Source organism: Elephas maximus, chromosome 5, assembly GCF_024166365.1.
Source record: "Elephas maximus indicus isolate mEleMax1 chromosome 5, mEleMax1 primary haplotype, whole genome shotgun sequence".
Lineage (NCBI taxonomy): Eukaryota > Metazoa > Chordata > Mammalia > Proboscidea > Elephantidae > Elephas > Elephas maximus.
Window position 1 is genome coordinate 139,666,811 of NC_064823.1, and position 27,749 is coordinate 139,694,559.

Consider the following 27,749-nt stretch of genomic DNA (forward strand, 5'->3'; position numbering starts at 1 on the left):
TACCTAGGGGCAAGAGGCATTTGTTTGTCCCTCGTGGGTGCCGTTTCCCTTACTGATTGCCCAGCTGATGGTCATGTAGTGTTTTGTGCATTTCAGTCATTTAGTGGTAAGGGATGGCAAATGGACGTCTTGACAACAGAATACACCAAGCACCATGATGAGGATTAATAGAGATAAATTATTTTTGGTTCCGGTTTTGTCCTTTTAAAATTGAGAATCAAGTCACTGTAGCCAGTGGCTCTTTTCCAGGTAAGAGACGTGGTAGATCACTGAATTCATCGCCTGCCACCACAAAATACTGTCCCGTGGCAGAAGTGTCTCTGTGTTTGATCTTAACCATTACCATTATATTTATAATGCCTCTTTGAACATTCTGCACTTTATCTTTTTAAATCAATAGATAGTTTTTGACAGATTGTGATGGGATTTTTTTATGCATACCACTCTTCTTGCTGAGTTAAATATTACAGTCTCTAAAATGATTTCATTTGTAGTTGATCCTGTGTGGACTTCAGGGGTCAAACAGAGCAAGTCAGACCTTTTGTATCTTTGGCCTTTTCTTTGCCTCTCCCCCACAACTGGTGATTTTTACTTTGCTATTCCCATTGTCTTGTTGAATATGTTGGCTTCGGTTATATCCTCTTAGCAGGGTCTTTTATTAGCAAGAATCTTACAGTGCTGACTCAATTCTTCCAGCCTGACCCAAGTTCCAAGCCCTTTTTCTTTGTCCTCCATTTACTATCTGCGTGCTCTGCGAAGCTACTTTATCACTGCATGAAAAAGGGAGAATGTTCTGTCAATAACAATATTTTATCTGGAACTCCTGACCAATTAGTGTAAGGGCCATCACTCAAATCTTATTTTCTATTAGTAAGTGGGATTTTTTTTTAAGGGCTAAAGTGAGAGGAGAGAATCACCATTCATTTATTGCAAAGTTAGAATAGAGACTGAGCAAAAGCAGAGCTACCTCTCAAGGGGATTCACAATTCACTTCACTTTCAAAGAAAAAAAAAACAAACTCTTGTTTTATTAGACGAAAAGAGATATTTCAAAGTACGAAAGTCCTTCTTGAAGCACAATACCCTCTAAGAGATGTAGAATCATTGAATGATAGGTTGATTTGGGACCATAAGAATTTTCTTTTGCCACCTGTCCGCTTCAGAGATGGGGAAACTGAGGCCTGAAAGCATTACATGAATTTATCAAAAGTCATAAGGCCACTATGAGTCGGTATCAACTCGACTGGGTTTGAGTTTTTTTTTTTTTTTTTGGTTTATATACCTGGTAGGTGGGAACTAGTGCATGAACCCAGGTTTTCAGGCTCCGAAACTAATCCTTTCTCCAAGCAATCATAAAAAATATATTTGTTGAGCACTTTTGATATAGCAAAGGAACCCTAGTGTTGCAGTGGTTAAGCACTAGGGTGCGAAATGAATGGTCAGTGGTTTGAGCCTGGCAACTGCTCTATGGGACAAAGATCTAGTCGTCTGTCTCCATAAAGATTATAGCCTTGGAAACCCTATGGGGCAGTTCTCTGTCCTATAGGATTGCTATGAGTCAGAATCAAGTTGATGGCAACAGGTTTTTGTTGGGTTTAATATAGCTAGCGGTGTGTTTGGTGCTATGAAGACTAAATAGTATGAGGATATTAGGCTGTTGCCCTCAATGAGTTTATGATTTTGTTTCAAAAATAAAGTCTATCCAAAGGAAGCGACTGGAGAAGGGTGAGGCTTGATATAAAATTGTTAGATGAGGCATTGCAGATAAGGGTAGCACTCATCATTGACCATGTTGTATCGTGGTTTACAATATAGATGGATGGGTCCTAAAACCAGTCACAAAGAACCAGGAGAATAGAGTTATTCAGAGAGGCCAATAGAGGACAGAGAAACAGAGTCAGAATGAAACATGTGGAAAGGGCATGGCAAATATCTAACACACAGGCTCCTCACCCCCGTTTATTCATGGCAAACATCACTCATTAACTACAGAACTTTTTCCTAGGTTTCAGAAAAGAATGTCTGCATCCTTTTAAACAGTGAATCCCTGGTTGTTGTTGTTGTGTGCTGTGGAGTCAATTCTGACTAGTAGTGACCCTATAGAACAGAGTAGAAATGTCCCATAGAGTTGCCTAGGCTGTGAATCTTCATAAGAGTAGCTTGTCGGGTCCCTTCTTCTTTGTAGTCGCTGGTGGGTTTGAACCTCCCACCTTTCAGTTAGCAGCCTAGTGCTTAACCATTGCATCATCAAGGCTCCTTGAATTTCTGGTAACTGTTATGACATAGTTAGAACAGGCAGGAGATGGTAAAATATATTTGCTAACTTCCATGTTGGGATATAAAGATCTTTGGGGGTAGTAATGGAATCCTTTTTTAATATTGTTGTTGGTCGTTGCCACTGAGTTGATTCTGACTCATGGCCACTCTGTGTGTGCAGAATAGAACTGTTCCACAGGGTTTTAAAGACTGTGACCTTTCAGAAGCAGATTGCCAGGCCTTTCTTCCAAGGCATTTCTGGGTAGGTTCTAACTGCCAACCTTTCAGCCAGTACTTGAGCTCTTAACTCTCTGTGTCACTCAACCACTATTAGGGCATACACATAGATAAGCCCTACCTTTTATCAAGACAAGTCATTATTAAAATACATAAAGTATTTATATATAATATATTTTGAACTTAAATTATTATGATTTTTTTTTTCCATGTAGGACACTCCCCTCCCCCCAAACCAGTGCTTATTGAGTGCCTGGGACATACTGAGAATGCAGTAAACATTTGTTGAATAAGTGAAACTCACGGAGTAGTTAATTGCAGCCTTAAAGAGGTTACAGGCCAGAGTTTTATAAGCCGAAATCATCCAGCTCATGCTGGGACCAAAACCCGGTAGTTGTACATCCACAATATATTTCAGTGCACAAACTACCTTCTTCTATAAAATTGGTATCAGCAGGGCCCTTTGTTTCCTGCCACAGACATTTTCTCTAAGTCACAACAATAATAGAGAAAATTTATTGTTAAAAAAGAGTAGCAATCCTAATTTACTTCCTTTTTATGCATTTGGATATCCTACCCAAGTAAAGCCAGAAAGCTTATTAGGAGCAAGGATGGCCAGACTGCATCTCATATACTTTGGACATGATATCAGGAGGGGCCAGTTACTGGAGAAGGACATCATGCTGGGTAAAGTAGAAGGTCAGCAAAAAAGAGGAAGACCCTCAGTGAGATGGATTGCCACAGTGGCTGCAACAATGGGCTGAAGCATAACAACAATTGTGAGGATGGTACAGGACTGGGCAACGTTTTGTTCTGTTGTATATAAAGTTGCTATGAGTTGGAACTGACTTGACAGCACCCAACAACAACAACAACACCCAACTCCTTCACCAGAAATACATGACAGGTTTTATTTTCAGAGAATACATTGGTACTTTTATTTTAATTTCAGTTCCTAATCAATGAGATTATAAGAGAATTGAGATCAGGGACTTCATTCATTGTTTCAACTCTTCCCCCACATGTGAACATTCATTAAGCACCTACTTTTATGTGGCATTCTATTAGGCAAAGATGCGGATCCAGGGAGGGAGAGGATGTGATTTCTGATCACAAGGAGCTCAGATTATAGGAGAGGCCATGGTGTAAATTAATATAACTGCAAGTTCTGCCCTCTACAACATGTATACCTTATGTGTAAGCCCTGGTGGCACAGTGGTTAAAGCAATCGACTGTTAACCAAAGGTTTGGCAGATCGAGACCCCCAGTGACTCCACAGGAGAAAGATGTGGCAGTGTGCTTCCATAGAGATTTACAGTCTTGGGAAGCTTACTGGGTCACTATGAGTCAGAATCAACTCAACGGCAGTGGGTTTGGGTTTCGGTTTTTACCTTATGTGTTAGCTACTCAGTAAGTACACATGGGTGTTGCTGTTCTCATTCTTTATTTCCTGAACATGGAGTTAGCAAATACATTTCATTGTTCCTGACTCTCCCAGCTGATTCATAATGGCTACTTGGAGTTCATTGTTGAAAAAAATTCTGAGGTCATGGGCAGATTCTGAGGAAAAGGGCAGCCTTCAGTGAGTGATGTCTGTCCATGGGCAAAGGAGCATGAGTGAGAAGAAGTGTGCCAGAAAAAACGTGCTGGTCTTTGTACTGTTGTGCTGAAATCTGCCCTTGGGAATATTCCCCAACACATTTCCCTAGTTCTGATTCAACAGATCATGTATTTTCATCTTCAGATGTGGGACCCCTAAATGTCATGCTTCTTGAATGATGTTATAAATATTACTAGATAGAAGTATCATTTCCTGGGAGTTATAGAAATAGTGAAAGAAGACCTTTCAAGAGTTTAATGGTGATGCTTAGGTATTTATTTTAAAAATAATGTTGGTGATAACCAGCATTTGTATGTTACTTTGTAGTTTACAAAGCACTTTCACAAATTGGAAATAACCTCTCTGTTCATGAAAGGAGTATTGGCTCAATCAATCAAGGCACTTTCATGCTGTTCTATTACAGAGAATGACGTAGATTTTTTTTGCTGATATAACACCCATGATAAGTTTTACAAATGTAGGTTCTGAAGCAGTATATCGCATGAGTCTAACTCTATTTAAAAATAATATTTTCACAAACACATATATTTGTATGTGAATATGATATGGATAGGAATCTGGATATTTATACAGGAAAATGTTTATAGTGTTTGTCACTGTGGGCTGTTATACAGGGGATTTTTAACTTTCTCCTTTATATCTTTTTGTACTTTCTGCAAAATTATATATATATATATATACACACACACGTATATTTATATATATAAATAAAAATATATTTTTATTTTCATGAAAGTAATACATATGAATTAATATATATGTATAATTTACATATATTACTTTGATGAAAATAAAATATAAGAAAGTCATCCATTTAAAAAAATAAACACATTACTGTAATACATAATAAAATGTCTTGATTCTCACAACTACCTAAGATAGTTATTATCCAGGCTTTATAAATAAGTTCAAATTAACTAGTCCAGTATTTAGTTTTACTATGCACCAGGCAGTGTTCTGACCAATTTAGATATATTCACTCACTTAATTCTCACAGCAGTCCTTTGGCATAGATACTATCATTTCCCAGATTTTAGAAATGAAAAACTGAGGCACAAAGAGGGTTGGTAAATTATCGAAGCACATACAGCTCCTAGGTGGTAAGTGGCAGAGCCCGATCTATAGCCAGGTCTCTTGGCTTCAGAGCCCATGAGCTTCGTGGTGATTCCGTGTGGCCTGGTAGAAGATGCAGAAGCAGGAAGAGGTGGCCTTAACATCTGATCTTGGGTCTTCTGGCTCCAAATTCTATTCCTTTTTCACGACACATTTGCATGTGCCTTTTATTTTATGCTCATCATGGGTTGTTAGGCCATTACCTCTCCACCCCAATATAAACTAGTGTAATTTCTTTAAAATTTCTTTAGAGGACGTTATTTCCCTTAGAATTCAGTAATGGAAACAGTCTTTCTCGACTAACGGTAATTCATGTTGTTGTTGTTTTTGTTATTAGGTGTTCTCCAGTCAGTTTCGACTCATAGCAACTCTATGCACAACAGAAGGAAACACTGCCCAGTCCTGGGCCATCGATTTTGATTCATAGTGACCCTATATGAGAGAGTAGAGCTGCTCCATAGGGTTTTCTAGACTGTAGTCTTTACGGGAACAGATCACCAGATCTTTCTCCCAGGAAGCTGTGAGTGGGTTCAAATCACTGACCTTTTGGTTAGCAGCTGAGTGCTTAAGCGTTGCTCCACCAGGGGTCCTAATTCATTCATACAAATATGAATATTTATTGAACATCTAACTATATACCACTTTTCTAGGAATTTGAGATTAAATAGTGAACAATGACAAAAACAGACTCCTGCCCTCATGCAACTCACATTCTAGTTGGGGGAGACAGGCAATAAGCAAAATATAATGAATTTAGATAAATGATAAATACTATTAGGAAAATATAGAAGGAATAGGAATATTAATGGCTGGATACCAGGAGTGGGGATGGGGTTACAACTGAATTAGAGAGCCCACTGAAGTCCTATTTCCCTTCGTTGGACAATAGATATTTATTTAAACTCATAACCCATTGCTGCAAATCAATTCCGATTCAGTGACCCTATAGGGCAGAGCAGGATTACTCCATAGGGTTTCCAAGGCTCCAATCTTTTGGGGGAACCCTGGTGGCAATGGTTAAGCACTTGGCTGCAAACCAAAAGGTTGACAGTTTGAACCCCTCTAGCCACTCCGCAGGAGAAAAATGTGGTGGTCTGCTTTCATAAAGATTTACAGCTTTGGAGACCCTATGGGGCAGTTCTAATCTGTCCGATGGGGTCACTGTGAGTCAGAACTGAGTCCACAGCAATGGGTTTAATGCTTACGGAAGCAGAGTGCCACATCTTCCCACCCCAGAGCAACTGGTAGATTTGACCTGCCGACCTTCGGGTTAGCAGCTGTGTACTTTAACTACCCTGCCACCAGAGCACCTTGAATATTTACTTAACCCCCACAAATATGATTTTTTTTTCCAAGATGCCTGGAAACTCAAAGCTAAATTCAGAACTCATAACAAAAATGTAGTTCATTCCAAGTGTATGTTGATATTTGCTCTCTTGTTCCTTTTAACCTGCTTTGATGTGGTTTTCATTTTTATCATCTTGTTTCATATGTCTAGCTTTGTATGTAACCCAAAATTCCACTTTAGCAAATAGATTGGATACGAATTTTAATCATCAAAAAAATGAATGAAGCCAATGAAAATTACAAAAGAAACCAAACATACATGGAGCATTATTCTTTCATTCAATTCAGTCTCTCTTTCCCTGTTGTGTTGTTAGGTGTTCTTGAGTTGATTCCGACTCATAGTGCCCCTGTATATAACAACAAAATTTTGCCTGGTCCAGTGTCATCCTCACAATTGTTGCTATGTTTGAGCCTATTGTTGCAGCCATTGTATCAATCCATTTTGTTGAGGGTTTTCCTCTTTTTCACTGACCCTCTACTTTACCAAGCATTATGTCCTTCTCCAAGAACTGATCTCTTTCCCTGAACCAGAACCAAACCCATTGCCTTTGGGTCGATTCTAACTCACAGTGACCCTATAGGAGACAGTGGAACTGACCCGTAGATTTTCCAGAGAGTGGCTGGTGGATTCACACTGCTGACCTTTTGTTTAGCAGCCAAGCTCTTAACCACTGAGCCACCAGGGCTCCTGTCTCTTTTCCTAGACATCCTATTTACCTGAATTGGCTGTTGAGTAATCTAACTTGATTGGTAGCTCTTTTTCCATTATTCTTTATTGCTTTGTTCCAAAATCAAACACACACACACACACACACACACACGTACACACACACAATCTTACTTAATTTTCACTTCCGATAAGGTCTAGATTTGTGTTACCTGAATAGAATTGGTGCCTTTTCCTTTAAGATACAATTTTTTTACTCTTGAATCTCTCTAGCCTTTTTAAAGAGACTATGGAACCTCCTAGGACCATGGTGATATTTAGCAAGCCTCATGAATGTTGATGGATATTATAGTTTTCTCGAGTAATTAAAGCTACAGTAATTTATAAGACTTCATTTAGTAATGGTAGCAATACATTAATTGGTTACAAATACATGCCATGTATCAATAATGCAAGATATTTGTATCTGCATGTCCTGTTGCTGTGCTCACACTTTTAGCCCTGAGATCTTGAGAAATAACACTTTATGCTAACATTAGTGCCAGAAAGGCAAATGAAAATACTGATGTTAACTGAGATCCTAGGTAGCTGTGCTAGGTTCAGACCATGCTGACCTGTTAACACAATGTGTTGTCCTTATTTACAAAACAAATAAATAATAATAATAAATAAAACAGATGCTTTTATTTTTATGTGTAATTTTAAAGATAAGTATTGGTTGTGTGCAAAACCGTGTTCTCAAGCTGTGAGGAAGTTTTGGAGTCAGACAATGCCTTTGCAAAACTAAGGGTCAGGAAGTCTGAAGCTGTAGTTACTTGTTGGGTATGTCTATCTCCTACACTACATTTAAGGGCAGCAATTATTTATTAATCGAATTGTGTGTCCCTAGTGCCTAATAGTGTGCCTTTTAGATAGAAGATGACCAACAATTGTTTGAGGAATAAATATATGAATTTGTGCCTGTGTGATTATCTTATAGGTACGGGTATGAAAAATATATATACCAGGTTTCCTAGTGGTTTGAAGAGAATCAGTAAATAAATGTGTAGGATTTAAAACAGTGCCAGGAATATATTAAGCACTTAATAAAATTTAGTCGTTACTAGTATTATTTATTAGAACAAAGCCCTGGAGATCTACTTCCAAAAACTTAACCAACGATCTGATTCTGATCCTACTGTGCTTGGGGTCACCATGAGTCAGGGGCGAACTCAACAGCAGTTGACACACATGTTGTTGTTATTAGGTGCCATTGAGTTGGTTCCTACTCACTGTGACCCCATGTACAACAGATCAAAACACTGCCTGGTCCTGCACCATCCTCACAATCATTGTTATGTTTGAGCCCATTGTTGCAGCCACTGTGTCAATCCATCTCATTGAAGGTCTTCCTCTTTTTTGATGGCCCTCTACTTTACCAAGCATGATGTCCTTCTCCAGGGACTGATCCCTTTTAATAACATGTCCAAAGTATGTGAGACGTAGTCTTGCCATCCTTGTCTCTAAGGAGCATTCTGGTTGTACTTCTTCCAAGACAGATTTGTTCCTTCTTCTGGCAGTCCATGGTGTAGTCAATATTCTTTCCCAACACCACAATTTAAAGGCGTCAATTCTTCTCTGGTCTTCCTTGTTCATTGTCCGGCTTTCCCATGCATATGAGGCGATTAAAAACACCATGGGTTGGGTCAGGTGCACCTTAGTCTTCAAGGTGACATCCTTGCTTTTCAACACTTTAAAGAGGTCTTTTGTACCAGACACACATATTATATTATTATTTATTGTACCTATCATTATTATTAAACTACATGAGTGTTCTTAGGGCCTAGCATAGTGCTTGGCATACGGTTTATCATAATATGGATTTTTTGAAAAAAGAATGTATAGGCAAATAAATGCATTACTCTCAGTAGAGGTTAGGTATCCATTCTCTGGGCTTCCCCATCACCTCTTACATGTTGTTGTTGTGGTTGGGTGCCATCAAGTTAGCTCTGACTCATAGTGACCCCATGTACAACAGATTGAAACACTGCCCAGTCCTGTGCCATCCTCACAATTATTGCTGTTTGAGCCCATTGTTGCAGCCACTGTGTCAATCTATCTCATCTAGGGTCTTCCTCTTTTTCACTGACCCTCTATATAAAATTAACATACTCCAAAATAGAGTACTAATGTAATTATAATTGCTCATTCATCTACTTACTGACTAGGCTATGAGTGGTCCAAAGGCTAGACTTTTATCTAGTTCTGCATTTTCACGTCCTACCTAAGACTAGCAGCATATGGAAGGCACTCACTCAGTGCACGTTTGGTGAAAGGATGGATGCAGAGAGGGGTAGGTGAAAGTATGCCTCCCCCGTTGCACACTATTAGATCCAAAGTCAAATGGTTTGCATTGCTACTAAGTAAAAGGTAAAAAAGGCCTTGCTTGCCTACACATAGCTATAGGAGTCTATCATTCATTTAGTCATTAATTCAACACATATATTAAATCATTCAGACACCATTTTAGGACTTATGGGACAAAACAAGCAATGTTCTTGTCTTCTTGAAGCTTACATTCTAAACATTTTCTTTAAACCTCATTTTATTTGCATTTCCTCTCCTTTGAGAGGATCAGGATCCCTGGTGGCACAGTGGTTAAGAGCTCAGCTGCTAACCAAAGGATGGATAGTTCCAATCTACCAGTTGCTCCTTGGAAACCCTATGGTGTTGCTATGAGTTGGAATTAGCTCAATGGCAATGGATTTCTCTTCTGAGAGCCCTAAATTTCCTTTTGAAATCACATTAAAATTTGCAATCCTGGACTTTTATGTATTTCACCATTTGGTCTACTATTGATGTAGAGCTTCCATTCTGTGTGGTCATTTATAGATGGGGCAGGGGTGGTGACAGCTGGAGATTCTTGCTGTTCCTTAGGTTTCTGATCATTCCAATCTCTGCCTCTGTCTTCACATGGCTGTCTTTGGTTATCAGATCAGCATGTTAATCGTTTGTGCTACTCAGGGACTACCCTGACACTTGCTAAGTCTTTAAAGTGTGTCAAGATACTTAATCTCTCTCAGGCTATATAATGTAGAGATGACACCATTGTCCTTGGAAGTATGTAACTGTTACCTGTTGAATTGTGCTCCCTCCCATAAAAAAACATATGAAGCCTTAACCCCTGATATCTTCATGGCTGTCTTCCCTCTGTGCCTGTCTCTGTTTTTTTCTCCCTTTTTATAATGACATCACTCATATTGGATTAGGACCTACTCTGCTCCAGTATGACGATCATGTTAACTGATAACATCTTCAAAGACTCTACTCCCAAACAAGATCACACTCTCAGGTACCAGATGTTAGGACTTCAAGGTATCTTTTTGATGGACAAAATTCAATCCATAACAGTTACATACTCCTTGAGGACAGTGGTGTCATCTCTATATTATAGAGACCATGGGAGATTAAGTATCTAGACCCATTTCAAAGACTTAGGAAGTGTCAGGGCAGTCCCCGGGTGGAGGAAATGGTTAACATACTCAGCTACTAACTGAACGATTGCAGATTCAACTTTATCTGGAAGCACCTCTAAAGAAAGGCCTGGTGATCTACTTACCAAAAACCAGCCATTGAAAAGCCTGTGGAGCACAGTTCTACCCTGACACACCTGGGGCCACCATGAGTTGGAATTGACTTGATGGCAACTGATAAAAGGAAGTGTCAGAGGCAGGTCATGCCTCCAGGTCGGTCTTCTTTCAAGGGAGCCTTTTCCACACTATTATTCTTCCCTCTCCCTGTCACTTTCCCGGGTTTCCAGCAAGCACCCTCTCCCTAAGAGCTAGAGGAATCCATGTGCTCCTTTCCAGCCAAGTATGCCTTCTGGCAGCCCTTTGTTCCAGATCCCGAGCTTTATTGGAGGGCCCATGAATGAATGGACAAAGTTCTGGCAAACCAGTTTTCCTTTATTTGTATGTTGGCACCCAGGCAGGATTACCCAATAATACACTAAACTAGTATAAGGACCCAGCAAAGCAGGACACCAAAACAGGGCCACCAATTTTTTTTTCTTTGAAAGACTATTGTATTTGATGTTCCAAACTAATCATTAATACAGCTATCATGAGCAAGATTAGAACACTATCAGGCTTTTCTATATGCACATAATTGAGCAATGAAAATAGTTTTATTTTGAACTGAATATGGAGCAGTGAGCTTTTAAAAGTCTTTACAGGACCTGGCTGGCATGCTCATTATAGACTGTGTATGAGATTACCGGTATACCAGTTACCATCAAGTAGATTCCTACTCATGAATACCACATGAGTGTCAGAGCAGTCATGTGCTCCACAGGGTTTTCAATGGCTGATTTTTTCAAAAGTAGATCATCAGACCATTCTTCCAAGGCACCCCTGGGTGGACTCAAACTTCTAAGGTTTCGATTAGTAGCCAAGCATGTTAACCATTTGTTCCGCTGTTATGGGTTGAGTCGTATTCCCAAAAAATATGTGTTGTAAATTCTGACCACTATGTCTATCATGGCTACCATGATGGTGTGGTGGTTAAATGCTACAGCTGCTAACCAAAAGGTCAGCAGTTTGAATCCACCAGGTGCTCCTTGGAAACTGCATGGGGCAGTTCTACTCTGTCCTGTAGGATCACTATGAGTCGGAATCAACTCAATGGCAACGAGTTTGGTTTTTTCATTTTTGTGTCTATGGTTATAATCCCATTTTTTATGTTAATGAATAGGATTAGTGTAGGGTATATCTTAAATCAATCTCTTTTGAGATATGAAAGAGATCAAATAAGCAAGTGAAGGAAGTAGAGGCAGAGATGAGGGAAGATTGATGTCAAGCCTCGTGGAGATCTCCAAGGAAGCAGGCAACAAGCTGAAGAGACAAGGACCTTCCCCCAGAGCTGACAGAGGGAGAAAGGCTTCCCCTAGAGCCCGTGCTCTGAGTTCAGATTTCTAGCCTCCTAAACTGCGAGAAAATAAATTTCGGTTTTTTAAAGCCACCCACTTGTGATATTTCTGTTACAGCAGCACTAGAGAACTAAGACAACCACCCAGAGACTCTATATACGATTAACCAGATCTATTTTAGAGTCCCAAGGCGATCCTCACCCCTTCTCCCTCAATACGCTTGCGATTGTTATGTTAATACGTAGATATTTGGATTGAATGTGTGTCTGATATTCTACTTGTTCTTAGACCATAAGCACCTTTAGGGCAGAAAATTATAAAATCATATACAATTTAAACACCTGAAATGATACTGGACAGCCTTTTGGAGCGTGGTAAATTCTTATTGACTGACTGACAACTCATAATTCTTGGCTGTTTCTTCTTTTATCTTGCTGTCTGCAGGTTTGCAAATACTTGCATACCTGAAAAGAGATTTGGGACGTGAATCTTTATCTTTGTCATGGCATCTTGGTGTCTTTTAGCAAGATTTTTCACTTTCATTTTCATTGTTTTAGGATCAACCTTATCTGTCTTTACCAAAGAGAAAGAATGCGCAGTTAGTATTTACAGGCAGAGTTCATGTAGGGAAGAAGGAAGTGTATTCTGAACCCTTTGACATGTCTAAAGTTACTGTCTGAGGCTATAAATAACGACTGTCGACATGAATTTTACAGAACAGTGTGATATTTTCCTTACTGTTCCCTATTCCTCATTCAGGTGGTGAGGCTTACTGATCATACTTAGGAAAGTAACACATGGCTTCTGAGAAGACATTTCTTCTCTCCTAAATCACTCATTTAATTTATTGTACTTATTTTGAACTCTATAGCACATTTTTGTAGTGCAGCTATTCAAGGAAAGCTTCAGGGTATGTGAGTAGTCTAAATTCCAGCCTCCCCCCACCCTTTTTTTTTTCTGAGTGGTAAATTACTGCATTCCTCCTATTATGGGTTTTTAAAACTTTGCTTTCTCATACTTACTTCTTGATATGTTTGTTCTCCGGAGAAACTTGAAATTGAAAAATGTAGACATGGTTTGTCACTAGTTCTTTTAGAGAAAGTTACATTTGCTGCCAATTTACGCTGGGTCTTTCCTCATATATTCCTCCTAACTTGTAATGACTAGGCGTTCATTGGCAATGAATTCAAATTTTTTTTTATTTCAGAGTTTTCAAGATTTTTCTTTCACATTACCCTTAAAAAAACAACAAAAAAAATTTTTTTTGTTTTTTTTTTTTTACATTACACTTAGGTCATTATAAATTCATCCCTACACATTCAGTTTGGAAGCTGACTTTACGTTGCAGACAAAATGATCATTCCTTGTGGGCAGGATCTGGACGTGAGGGAAACACAGGCTGCTGTTTTCCCATACACGTTTGTGTATTTATAAATCTCAACGTTTACTCCATGGGAAAAAAAAAGGGGCAGGAATCGTACTGCATGCACTTTATTTTTAAATGCCTACAGAAAGGAGCAAGGGGGAAGGCTGAGAGAACTGAGAACTAGTCACAACTGAGAAGCTTCAGCAAAGATGGAAACAGGCCTTTGTGTAGTGCCCCCTGCAGGTCAGGCTCTGTACAGGGCTCTTTCTCTACCTCCCCTCAATTCATCTTGTTATCCCCATCTTCTAGATGGAAATATTAAGAATCAAAGAAGTTAAAAACTCGACCCGTGGCATGGAGGTAGAGTATAGTGTGGTGGGCTTCCCACACATGCTGGTGTCTGAGTACGGGGCCTTCACAGGCGGTGCATTCTAACTCCATCTGACTACTGATTCTACTTTGAACATTTGTTCCCAGAGCATCATTTACCCACCTAGAAAGGGAAAGTGAATGTGAGCTTGGCTTAATGCTCTTACAGAAAACAGGTTTCTTTCTTTTTTTAATATTATCGTCAACTTCAGATCAGACTTCAAAGTATTACATAACCAAACGCTTGCAGCTTTCGTTCCTCATCAGTTATAGTCTCTATTTAGTTTTAATCTGTTTTGGTATGGGGTATTGGTGGCAGAAGGGGTTCCAGAATGAATATTCACGTGCCCACTTCTCCCAATGGCCATAGGCCACCCGGTTTGTCTTTGTTCTTCTCAGCTTTGGAAGGTGTAAGAGTGTCAGAAGAGGCAACTCACTGGGGCTCTGTGTTCTGGGCCATTTACTTTGGAACCTGCCCCATTGAGTGATGGCCCACCAGCCTGCCAGGTGACCCAGCTACTTTGAACCTTACTTATAATTGCTTCAAGGCAAGAGCCACAAAGTTCTCAAAGCCCACATTTTCTGTAAATACTTTTAATGGAGCTTGTTTTATTTATAGTTCTGAAGCCTATTTTAACCCTGTCTTCGAAGACTGGCACCACAGTGAGTTTTGAATGACCCCAACCCATCTAACCTTTTCATGTTTGACCACATTTACAAGCTTAAGCTGTAAAATATATATTGGAAGTTGATTCTATTACTGGTGTTAAGAGGCAAAGATAAAGTCTATTTGCTGAGCTTTGTTCTAGAGTCAGCTAAACACATTATACGCACCTCATGGTATAGCCTTCCATGGAGACAAATTTATGACAAGGAAAACATCTTTAGAATAAGGTTCGCCAAGTGGCCTTAAGCTGTGTCCTCCTCTGGCCTTTATTTGCAATTGCTATGTTCAAGAAGAGTCTTAATTTCATTTTAGGGGGAGATGACATGATAATAAGGGCTCCTTCTCCTTTGAGGGTACTCTTCAATGATCTGATTCAAACACCCCAAGCTAACTTTAGAGTATGATCTGCAAAGAAACATCCCTCCTTTCAAATGAAATGTAACTCCAACTTCATAGACAGTTGTGGTAAGGCTTCTTTTGACCAGAGCAAGGTGCCAAGTGTGGGTCGTGTTCCTGCTTGCGTCCTGCCGTTTCTTGATTCCTCTAGGGGTTTTAGTGAGATGAGTATGGTGTTTTACTTGCCTACTGAACATGAAGCTGTGGTTCCCTTCTGATTTGCAGGTGACTCCCAGGTGTTGAAGTTATATGACTGCTGGGCAAATATACTATTTTTCTGCATAGCCTGGTGGTAAAGAGAAAAATCTTTGAACTCCGACAGGACTGAGTTTAAGTGTCAGGTCTCCCACACACCAGCTTATATCTTTAGAAAAGTTACTTAACTTCTCTAAGCTTCAGTGTGCTTATCCCTGGAATCGGCATAATAAGAACATAATAATAGTACTTACTCCTACTGTTAGTGTGAGGATTAAATGAGCTAATCCACATAGCTGCCCAGCACAGTGCTTGGCACACAGTAAGTATCCACCAAATGCTGTATATTCTTTCTTTATTGCTATGATTTTTATTCTAGTTCAAAGAGCCACGAACTATGAACTTTAGAGAAGTAGAGAAATCCTGTGCTATGAAATTTGAAGGAGCATGGGGGAGACAGGGAGACCTCATTTCATTTGCCATTCTTTGGACTTGTTTATAACAGTGGTCGGTTGCTATGGAGACTTACAGGATTAGGATGGCATTATTGAGTTAAGCATTCAATGAACACCTCAGGAAAGAGAAGCTATAACATGTATGCATGCCATAAGTAGTTTTCAAATGAAAGGGTTATTTAGGAGTGGGGAGGAGGTAGGAGTTGCCGACTTCCCTGTCTCTGTGTTTCCTGAATTCTCTAAGAGAAATACGGTCAAGAGTTGAAACTGTGATCATCTTCTTGTGTTTGCCCTTTGGAGATCATTCCATAAAGTTGTCAATTGTTAGAGCCAGAATTTCCAAATGGGAAGCCACTCTTTATCTACCAGAGAGTGCGGCTTTCCAAAATAGATTCCGAAGCTGAAAAGAACTCCAAGTGTTTTTTGAGAAGAGTTGACCTCCTTTCGTGCCACTTACTGTGAATTAAAGCTGCGAGGGAGAACTAGTTTGGGCATGTGGTACAGCACTTAGCACCACTGCTGCCAGGGAACAAGATTTGTGTTTCTAAGGAGATACAACAAAAAAGAGAATGCTTTAAGAGCCAGCGGCTGTCAGAGTATAAAAGTATCTATGTTCAGAAAGGGAAATAGAAGCTGAATTAAGTAATTTTATACACACGTTACAGGGTGCCCTTCTGCTAGTAATTCTTAAATTCAAAAGCAAATAGTTGTAGCCACAAAGGGCTTAGTACATCTCAGCTGATTTCAGTGCTCAGACTCAAACTGGATATAATTGGTCTTGACCTGCCCTGTGCATGTGACTTTGAGATGGCCTGACTCTTGTCTGTCTTTCTGTTGGGTTGTATTAGTAACAGGGCCAAAGAGTACATGACATATTCCAGCAAAGGTCTGGGCAGACACTTGACAACCTATTCCAAATAAACCAGAGACAGAAAACCCCCGTTATTCCAACTGGAGCAGCAAAACAGAGTCCTCTACCAGTATCTCTAAGGCCAATATCAGACAGTTTGCAAATGCAGAGTCAGTTATTAGCGTGGAAGGATATGCTGAATGGATTCGTTGGATAAAGTCTTATCACAGGGCAGAAATCACAGGGAGAGAGCACCAAGGAAAAAATACAGTACTGCTATATTTACTTAGTGCCTCTGCACCAGGGTTTTATTTTCCACAGTTGGAAAGGGAACCACCTGTCTAAGCTGCTGATGTCAGAGAGCTCTCTCGAGACACGGGACTGTTGGAAAGCACATGATACTGTACATATTTGCTCTTACGTCCATATCTGGCTAAGATTGGGTTTCAGATTTGTCCCCTATCGTAAAGTTCATTGAGCAGTGACTCCCAGGTGCCCTCCCACGTCACTGTGCCCTTGTGAATTAAATTAAAAAGTCGCGTGCTTAATCATCCGCCCCCCCCCCAACTTGCGATATGAGTATTTATACAGCAGTGAAATGAATGACATGAGTCCTGGACGATCATCTATGGATTCAGCTTTGAAAGTGAGTATCGGGATGTGGTGTCTCTGCACTTAAGAGCTATTATGCAGCTGCTGCTTTGGGTTTTGTCATATTTCTAGTGACCAGAATTTTGTGTGTATATATATGTATAGGATTTGGAAGTTTGTGTGCACATTGTTAAAAAGGCAAAAAAAAAAAAAAAAGGAGAGAGAAAAGACTAATATGCTTCTTTTTTTTTTTTTAAGCTGGTAGCTTGTCAGTGTGGAGAAATTGTTGTAGAGTGAAGCAAATGCCTAATTTGGATCAACTGGATATTATGAGCATGCATTTCAGGGGACCTATTGCATCATTTTTTTTTTTTCCCCAAAGGTTGTGTAATCCAGTGCTCTAGTTCTTTGTGCCTGGGAAAGAATTCTTAAGGAAATATGAAGGCCCTGCATCGCACAACTCCAGAGGGTGCTGTTTATGTCAGAGTCAAGGATTCACGCTTAAACTCTCTCATTGCCTGTATGTACGGTCCTAGGATACCTGATGCTATCTATGTTACTCAGACATTTCCGACGAATAGAATTGTTGCAAACAGTTGTAGCAGGCTCTCTATTAGCGAAACTATTCATTATTTTAATAGGGCCATGCATCTGCGTTGGACTAGCTTTACTAACTTGCAAGTTATGTGGTTGTTACACAAAATAGATGGAAAAAGGAGGCTCTGAGAGTGTAAATTACATCCCGGGGCTGCATCAAATCAATGCCCTATCAGGGATCAGAACCTGGGGTCTTAATTCCCAACTTTCCCATGAAGCACACCTTCAACTAAATTAATATTTGAAACGATGCTTGGTATCTCTTCCTCAAATCCTAAAAATAGAGTAAATAAGATGGGTTAAGACCCTTTGGTTCATCTACTCTTTCCCCCAGTGAAAGATTTTCCTCTGAACCATTTAAAGTGTTATAATATATGATTGATATTAATTAGTTTTCTGTATAAGTACTGCATTCCTTCACATGAACTGAACTGAAATAAATATATTACCATGAATTAAGATTTTATTAGTTGCAGAGAAAAATTGGATGCAGGCGCCTATGTGAAATCCTAAGTACAGGCACCAAATTGAATTAATGCCAGCACTGCCTTGAGATTCATTTGAGTACCAAGTGAGAAATAGTGTACCATAACATAACTGTGTTTACTGAATCATTTTTGGCATCAAAACCTAAAGCTGCATTATAGATGCAACAACAGGCTTTTCTCCCTTGAAAGATAGAGGTGGGTGCATTTTGTAATTAAAGTGAATGTTATCCTCTGAAAAACGCAAGTCTCCAGGAAGAAAAGAGTCTTTGTGAGAACATGGCATCCCTGTTGTAAATATCTTAGACTTTACGTACTTTTTGACTATCTGGTCTTCTTCTGCATCCTGTTAGAGTTTTCACAATATGATCAGCTCTATTTTTTTACCCTCCCAATTCTGGAGTATTGGGGAAATCCCACTTTGTAAGCCTTATGTTAAATTTGCATCTCATTATTACATTTATGTTTTTAAAAGGTGTGGATGGTATCAGAAAGATTTATGGTGTTGCCTCTGGAAGTTTTAAAGAGGATTCCCTATTTTGTAGCCACCCTGGTGGCACAATGGTTGAGCCCTCGGCTGCTAACCAAAAGGTTCACGGTTTGAATCCACCAGCTGCTCCATGGAAGAAAAGACATGGCGATCTGCTCCTGTAGATTGTTATTTTTAGGTGCCATGAAGTTGATTTCAACTAGCAGTGACCCTATATACAACAGAACAAAACACTGCCGGGTCCTTTGTCATCCTCACAAATGTTGCTATGTTTGAGCCCTTTATTGCAGGCACTGTGTCAATCCAATTTGTTGAGGGTCTTCTTCTTTTCCGCTAACCCTCTACTTTACCAAGCATGATGTCTTTACCCACAGACTGGTCCCTCCAAATAACATGTCCAAGGTATGTGAGACAAATTCTCGCCATCCTCACTTTCAAGGAGCACTCTGGCTGTACTTCTTCCAAGATAGACTTGTTTATTATTCTAGCAGTCCAGGTATATTCAATATTTTTCACCAACACCATAATTCAAATGCATCAATTCTTTAGTCTTCCTTATTCATTGTCCAGCTTTCACATGCATATGAGGTGATTAAAAATACTATGGCTTGGGTCAGGAATGCCTTAGTCCTCAAAGTGACATCTTTGCTTTGTAACACTTGAAAGAGGTCCTTTACAGTAGATTTGCCCAGTGCAATACTTCATTTGATTTTTTGACTGCTGCTTCCATGGGCATTGATTGTAGATCCAAGTAAAATGAAATTCTTGACAACTTCAGTATTTTTTCTCGGTTTATCATGATGTTGTTTATTGGTCCAGTTGTGAGGATTTTTATTTTTCTTCATATTGGGATGTCATCCATACCAAAGGCTGTGGTCTTTGATCTTCATCAGTTAAGTGTTTCAAGTTCTCTTCACTTTCAGCAAGCAAGGTTGTGTCATTTTCACGTCACAAGTTGTTAATGAGTCTTCCTCTAGTCCTGATGCCCTGTTCTTCTTCATATAGTCCAGTTTCTCAGATTATTTGCTCAGCATACAGATTGAATAAGCGTGGTGAAAGAATACAACCCTGATACACATCTTTCCTGATTTTAAACCATATGGTATCCTCTTGTTCTGTTTGAACGGCTCGATGGCACACAACGACAACTGGATTTTGAATGGCTCAATGGCACACAACAGCAACTGGATTTTGTAGGGTTGTGCAAGTTGGAAATTGTGTGACTCCAAGAAGCAAAGGTCACACGTTGTGATGTGAATGGTGTCCACTAGAGTTCTGCACTGACATGGCTCTGCTCTCATGGCCCTTTTAATTCTGAAATTCCCTGATTCCATAATGTATTAATTTTATTGGCATGTATGATGTCACTTGCTTGAAGGGTAAATGCAAAACTTCAGACCAGCACTGTCTGATAGGAATACTACATGTGCCGCACCTATACATAATTTTAAATTTTCTAGTGGCCACATTAAAAAAGCAGCCACATTTAAAAGAAGTCATTTTAATCTTAATGCTATCTTTTGTTTAACCCAACAGATTCAAAATAGATACTGTGTCAATGTGTAATCAATGCAAAGTTATTACTGAGATATTTTACATATATATAATATGACTTTGAAATTCCATGTACATTTTGCATTTATAGCACATCTCAATTTTGACTAGTCACGTTTTGAGTGCTCAGTGGCCACACAGGTGGCTGGTTACTCTTGTTTTGAATAGCGAAGCTTTAGGCTTTCATAACATTCTATCACACAGAAAAATTGTTTGTAAGGAGAAAAATACCTTAAGTATCTAAGACAAAATATAACTTAGCCTTTATATATTTTTGTCAATATGAAAGGTGATTTTATGATAGATCGCAAATTGGCGAGAAGAGTGTGAATACTAAGACAATTTAGTTGATAGGCCACTGGTGGCAATATTGACTTTATATTTAACTGCTTTGCTCCTGTGGCTTTGTTTTCCATTTTTCCCTTTGTGTTAGTGTTTCAGGTATCATCATTTTAGAATACCCTTTGATATTTTGAGGTTCCTCTCTCATTTGCAAACTCGTAGTATCTTATCAGTTTTTGTGAGCCATATGAATGTCTTTTTTCTTAACAGAGAAATTCTTGAAAGGCTTTTGGTCCTATTAACCTTTGTGGCCAGCATTCTAGAAACAAAAAATATTTTCTGCGCTTTTTGCTTCTGGACTCTCTAGAGGTAGAGCCAGGTTAAGACTATTATGAGTCTGCTTTTACTGTTCTTCAGGTAAGCGAAGAAACTAAACGCGTACTTAACGTTTCTACAACTTATGCGATGACTCCATGTGTGCACATGTAGAAAGTCAGTTTAATGTAAAGACTTAGAGAGGAGTATCTGCTGTGCTTTGTTACTGGATCTTTCTTTAGACAAGGAAACCAGGCAAAGAGCTAACTTATGCGTCTAATGTTGCTTGATGTTAAACTGAGTGCTCAGTAATCATACACGAATAGTAGGTATTATTATTGAGTACTTATAGGCTAAGTACTGAGCTCACATACAACTCTTTTAACCCCAATGCAAATCATGTAAAATAGGAATTTATATTACCATTTTTATAGGTGAAGGATCTGAGGTTCAGAAAATGTCTTAGTCATCTAATGCTGCTGTAACAGAAATACCACCAGTTAATGGCTTTAACAAAGAGAAATTTATTTTCTCACAGTCTAATAGGCTAGAAGTTCAAAATCGGGAGAACTCTAGAGAAAGGCTTTCTCTCTCTGTCGGCCTTCTCATCAATCTTCCCTTGGACTAAGAGCTTCTCTGCGCAGGGACTCCAGGTCCAAAGGACACGCTGTGCTCAGGCACTGCTTTCTTGGTGGACGGTCCCCCTTCTCTGCTAGCTTCCCTTTCCATTTTATCTCTTGAGAGATAAAAGGTGCCGCAGGCCACACCCCAGAGAAACTCCCTTTACATTGGATCAGGAATGTGACCTGGGTAAGGGTATTACAATTCCACCCTAACCCTCTTTAACAGAAAATTATAACCACAAAATAGAGGAAACCACACAATACTGGGAACCATGGCCTAATCAAATTGATACACACATTTTTGGGGGGGCCATGATTCAATTCATGACAGATAGCTTATGTAACTCACCCAAGTTCACACAGATAATAAATAGTAGGTCAGGACTGTCTGACTCTGAAAGCCCACTCTGAAAGAAGACCACATTTTCAAACCGAGCCCATGATGGCCTTCAATAATAGATTTTGAATGTGATGAAAATACTACAATTTTTGAGTTGGAAGATGTCTTAATTTCATTCATTCAAGAAGTACTTACAAAGAACATCTAATCCTTCCCTATCTTTTCGACGGGAGAGAAAATAGATATAGAAAGTTGAAGTGGATTTGTCCAAGGTCAAAGAAACAACCTAGACTCAGGTTCCTTGATTGAAGCTCTGCTACTGTTTGTCTACCTGGTTTACTGGCCCCTTTCAGAAGATAAGTTGAACATTGGGGATTTTTTTTTTTTTAACAGAAGGGCTGTTGTTGGATACTGTCTAGTTGATTCAGGCTCACGGAGACTCCATGTGTGTAGAGTAGAACTGCTCCATAGGGTTTTCAAGTCCGTGAAGTTTCAGAGAAGATTGCTAAGCCTGTCTTCCAAAGCACTTCTGGGTGGGCTTGAACTGCCAACTCTTCAGCTAGTAGTCAAGCACTTAATGATCGGCACCACTCAGGGACTCCTAACAGAAGAGTAGCAAACTTTAAAACTTTGTAATATAGAAAGAATCCTTGCTGTTTTTTTCTCTAAATATGTTAAGCTTTTAATTGAAGTAAAATATGGATACTGAATAGTGCACATGGCATCAGTTTGGCTCAGTGAATTTTCACTTAGTGAACATACCCGTGTAACCAGCACTGACAAAAAGAAAGAAACCATAACTAGCTCCCCGGAGCCCCTTTCTCCGAATGCTGCCCCTCCCTACCACCACCACCACCAAGGACAACCTCTGTCCTGACCTCTAACAGCATAGATGAGGTATGTCACTTTCTGTTCTTTATGTAAATGGAATCATAAGGCATCTACTTTTTTTGTGTGTCTTTAGATTGTTTTGCTCCATAGTATGTCTGTGGGGTTCATCCACATTTTGCTCTATAGTAGTAGCTGGCTCATTCTCATTGTTGTATTTGGAAGTTGAAGAGCCCCAGCAGCCATACTGTTGTAATAAATTAATAGGCTTATTTCACATTATTACTTAAATTGTTCTTTCCAGAAATTTTTGGCCATGATTTCATTTGATTCTGTCTCAAACAGAATAACAAGGCTGAAATATTCCCATAAGACTTAAGTGCTTGTACCTAGTCTTAGCTGGGCATACCTCAGAGGTTGCACTGCGTGAGCACCTCCCATCAGACCCTTCTGTCCTGTGTTTTTACACAATATGGGGTGTTGGGTAATGCACTAGAGAAGACAAAGAGCACACAAGCTCAAAATACCCACAGGAGAACGCCGAGCTGAAGTTCCCACTTCATAGTTTTGTATGGCTGTGCAAAAGGTTAGGTGCTGCCTATTTTTAGGTACTCTGCGTGGAAAGGATCTACTAAGATGGATGGTAGAAAGTTATATCTCAGGAGTTGTCAGAGATTTTTGTTTTGAAAAGAGGTAGGAAAAGAATCCATTCTGATCATGTGGCTTGGAGCAAAGTACAACTTGGGCTCTTTCAAGAATAATAGAGCTTTTGGCTTGTTTAAAAGGGAAAGTCCTGTAAACCTTCTTTTTTCAGATTGTATCGCTGGTACAGATATCAGGCTTTCTTATGCTACTTTTCTTGTTGTGTCCTTTCTCTGTTTGCAGAAAAAAAATTGAAGTCAAATATGTGATGCTAGTGAATACCGCTACTGAATGCGTGGCATTGTACGAGAACAAATTGCTGGTGGTTTATCAAGGCATTGCCCTTACTAAGGTTTATCATTTACTGGGTCTTATTTTACTTACTCCTATGCCACTATGGCTCCCTCTCCAAATTTTCTGTGAGGGAATTTAGCGTGCCTTCTGCTATCCATTCAACTTTAAAGAAAAGTCTCCGAAGCTGGGTGGCATTAGATGGGACCGAAGCACAAATCTTCTACCTCCTGGTAAACAGGATTGCATGTTCAAAGAAAACAGCTAAACAGGAAAACTCAAATTCCCTGAGATTCATAACTATCTGTCCTGTGCTAGGGACTTGGTTTAATACATTTGCTATTAATACCTTGATAAATTATTTTCAGCATATGGCCTTCACTGTTTCTTCCACACCTGTAGTAGTAACCAATTTCTACCAAATTAAAAACAGGTAAGGTCTCCTTTTACCAAATATATAGAAATTTTTATTTGAGGGACCAAGGCTCTGCTATTCAGAGGCTGAAGGGCTGCTTTAAGCTCTTATTTCCCAAATGCACTAGATCTTATTCCCATTTACAAAACCCTGAATTTAGGTCCCACCCTCTTTTCTAAATCTTCTCCTGGCTGAGTAACACCACTTCTTCCCTGTTGTAAGAGCAAATCACATGTTTGATTGTTACATTGCATCCATACGTAGGCATAAAAGTAACTAGATGGTCAGGCCTGTGTTCTTCACACTTACTGCACAAGCAGGGGATTGGTCTTCCAAATGACTTGTGCCTCTTAACAGAATTAAGGATAAACAAGACGACAGCATGCTGTTTCTCTGGGCAACTATCTGGGCTTTGTCAGAATCCCAGGTGCATAGAAGCGAGTCTTCTCACACACAAAGTATGTGGTGAAAGGTGTTCTATTTCATAAGCTCTCTTGGGTTCCTTTCCTGGAATGGTTAGAAGGCTAAGTACCCACATTGCAAGTAAAGTGATTAAGCTGTGCTCTTTCAGCAAAGCTGAGCACCCATTCCCCTTCTTGCACATTATCCCTGACTTTCAGCCCATTTCTGCAATGAAGCATCTGGATTCACTCTGTGCAAAGAAGGCTTCCTGAGTTGCCTGTCTCTGTCAAGGAAGGCACATTTCTACATTTTAGAGCTGACCAGGATCTTAGATATAATTAAATCTGGTCATCTCACTTGACAGATAAGGAAACTGAGGTTCAGAAATCCTTAAGTGAACAGCACAAAGTCCAATTGCTGGCTAGTGCTGGAGCCAAATTGAGAGCCCCTGTTCTTCCTAACATCCTTTTCCTTGTTCTTAGGGCTGAATCAAGATCCACAAAGTCACTCTACTTCTTAGTTTCTCTGACTCTCATGACTTTAAATTTGAAGAGCTTGGTCTTGGTGCCAGCCTCATTATCCTTCTTTGCATGAAGATTCTTAATGGTTGAAATAATGATCAACCAAGTGTGGGCAGAGTGTGTTCCAGGAAAGGCCCAGGAAACTGTGCAAACACTAACTTGGAGAAGCTTGTAGCAAGGCTTTCATTCCTGTGGGTGTAGTCCACCTTCTAGGGGGAAGAGAGTAGCCAGCCTCTCCTCTGATATTTGGAGACCCCAGAACAAGCTTCTTGCCTGAGAATAGGACTGCGCCATGACTGCATCTACACAGGCTGTTCTACATTTAGGGACAGGTTCTACTCCAGAAGTTCACTTGCACAGCACTGGTCTGAAACTTGGACAAAATTTTCTTGATCACCTCAATTTCCATTGTCTGTGGTAGAAGCCACATATCTAACAGTTCATTCCTTAAGCCTTCTCTGACTGCCCCTTCCTTTTTCCAAGCCAGTGAAATCTCTTCTTGAGAAATTTTCTTAGGAGTTTAGTTGTACTAAATCCTTAAGGCATTTGCTATTTGCTTTTTTTGGTATGTCCTTCTGAACATATAGTCCCTTCTTAGATGCTAGATGGGAAGCAAAAGTCTGATTAACAAATATACATCTTGTAGAAGTGACTGAAATCCCCTTAACCCTCCTGCAGATCATTGAATTTTTGAAGGAGAAAGTTAGCTTAATCTTAATTGATGAAACTTCAAGTTGAGAAACAGAGTGAAGATGACAGTGGCAGTTGGGGCTCAGTGGTTTGGGCCCTCCTCTGAGGCAAGCTCACGGTATTTGATAGCTTCCCCTCTTCCTATAATTCAGGCCTCAGAGGGTTTGTAGGAGTGCCAGGTAGTAACACCTCTCAACATCGCTCCTGAGCCTTGTATCCTATGTGGAGTAGCTGTTAGACTTGATGTAATAGACAGGAATGGCTTCATTTTAAATAAATGGCGAATATTGGAGCCTTACAGTGAATACCAGAGGCTATTTCTATTTTCCACATTCCCTGTCTGTTAAGAAGGTATAGCTATAAGTCTGAGGCTCTATATTTTTTTCTTATAATCAATATTTGCTATTCCTCTTCTGAATACAAAAATGATGTCAGGTTTATCACAGAAAATTGAAAAATTACACCAAGGTACACACACATACACAGAAGAAAATTAAAAAGTAGTTATAATACCATCAGCCACTATTAACAGCTTGTTATAGTCTCCTCATCCTCCTTTCTTTCTGAGTGTATGTATTTATATTTATATGTAAAATTGTTATGATTGTAGGGTTTTCAAACCTAATTTTAAACTCTAATATAATTTAGACCTTTTTCCATTACACTATTAAATATATATTTTTACAGCACTTCTTTAATGATAGAGTTAAATATATGTACTTCAATATAACCTATTTAACTAGGCCATTCATGTTGGGTATTTACACTGTTTTCAGTTTTCCCAATAATAAAATAACATGGCATTGACTATTTCCACACCAACAATCCTTAACAGATCCTCCTGTTATTTCCTAAAGCCGAATTTCTAAAAGTAGGATTTCTGAATCTGTGGGGATACCCATTTTAAAAGTCTTGATAAATATTGCCCCACTTGAAAAATCATACCCATTTATAAGCCTACCGGCAGTATTCAGCATTTATATTTTCATTGAACTGAAAGTGGTCTTCTTGGTTAAGAACGTTTCCTTAAAAATCCTGTGTCTAGCTACTCTAGCAAATATCAGGTAAGCTATGCTATAAGCTGCCATAAAATCCAGCTTTGACCTCAAGCTAATTGCTTCTTAAAATGAGAGTTAATTAACTTTCGACTTCCCACCCCTGATATTTTTTGGATATATACTAGTCCTGCTAGAGTAAATTAAAAGAAGAAAGCTTCAGGAAAAAGAAACTACAACAGAAACAACAACAAAATAACCAAAAACCTTCAAAGACTCTGTCTTGTGGGATTGCTAAAAAGGAAAAAGAAAAAAAACAAAACAAATCAACAAAAAAATAGCTTATTCATCCTTCTATTTTGAGGCTAGTTAAGAAATACAGTTCTCTTAAATCAAGAAAAGTTCAATAAGTACCATGGGTACTGTTTGACTACCAAGTATTTTTTCAATTTAATAATTTGTGTTCCTCAGTTTCTCTGGCCCCCTCTAACCTCAGTTGGTGGGAGGGAAATATCTTTCTTACTAACTGGGATATTATGTTTTTAATTTCAGTAGCACTTGAAATTTTTAGATAGTGTCAAAGTTGCTGAATTATGACATGCCTATTCTTCTATTCCAGGAAAAAAGAAGAAAATGTTGCTAACTAATCCTATTGAACATTTTCTTGTCTAAATAATCAATAACTCACTGAATTATAGATGAATTAACCTGAAATAATTAAGGTAAATGAAAATGTTTGTGGATGCACACACAGCCAACTAAATCAGATTTTAACCATTTTTTAAAAGTATCTTTTATCTGCATGCCTAATAAGCATAATTCTTGCTTTGGATTTAGATTAGCCCAATTGACTACAACTCAGATTAATTTTCATATCATTTTTGGTTTGAATATGAAAAATGCCAAGAGCAGATTTTGAGACCCGAGTTAAAATATAGGCTGACTCAGTTCTATGGAGCTGGTCGGCAGAAAGTTTTACTGGAGATAAGAGATGGATTGCTGAGGTTGTCTATCACCTCCAGTTTATTAAAATTAAAAAAAAAAAGTGCTAGGCGGCATTAAAATTGTCTACTGGCTTTCTTCTTGTTCCACCAAAGGTGCTTCATTCACGTTGACCTCACCATGGCAAGAGAAATCTTGTAAAAATCTTGTAGATGATTTATAGGCTAGAGGTCTTATCATACCCTATCCTGCTACCTGCTTGTATGCCCTGCATAGCTGCAGCTTCCAAAGGGTGCCGGAGG

General features: G+C 39.2%; 1 protein-coding gene across 3 annotated transcripts in view; it reads left to right on the forward strand.

The window, feature by feature from the left end:
• Positions 1 to 27,749, forward strand: part of PPARGC1A (PPARG coactivator 1 alpha) — an 830,369-nt gene that overhangs the window by 679,719 nt on the left and 122,901 nt on the right. Inside the window, exon 1 of one of the 3 annotated variants that reach the window (XM_049886434.1) lies at positions 17,006 to 17,090. The exons of the other annotated variants lie outside the window; for them this stretch is intronic. Coding sequence (XP_049742391.1) covers positions 17,043 to 17,090 — 48 coding nt within the window. The 5' untranslated portion in view covers positions 17,006 to 17,042. Of the gene's footprint in view, positions 1 to 17,005; positions 17,091 to 27,749 lie in introns of those variants that run through there. 3 annotated transcript variants of the gene reach the window in all.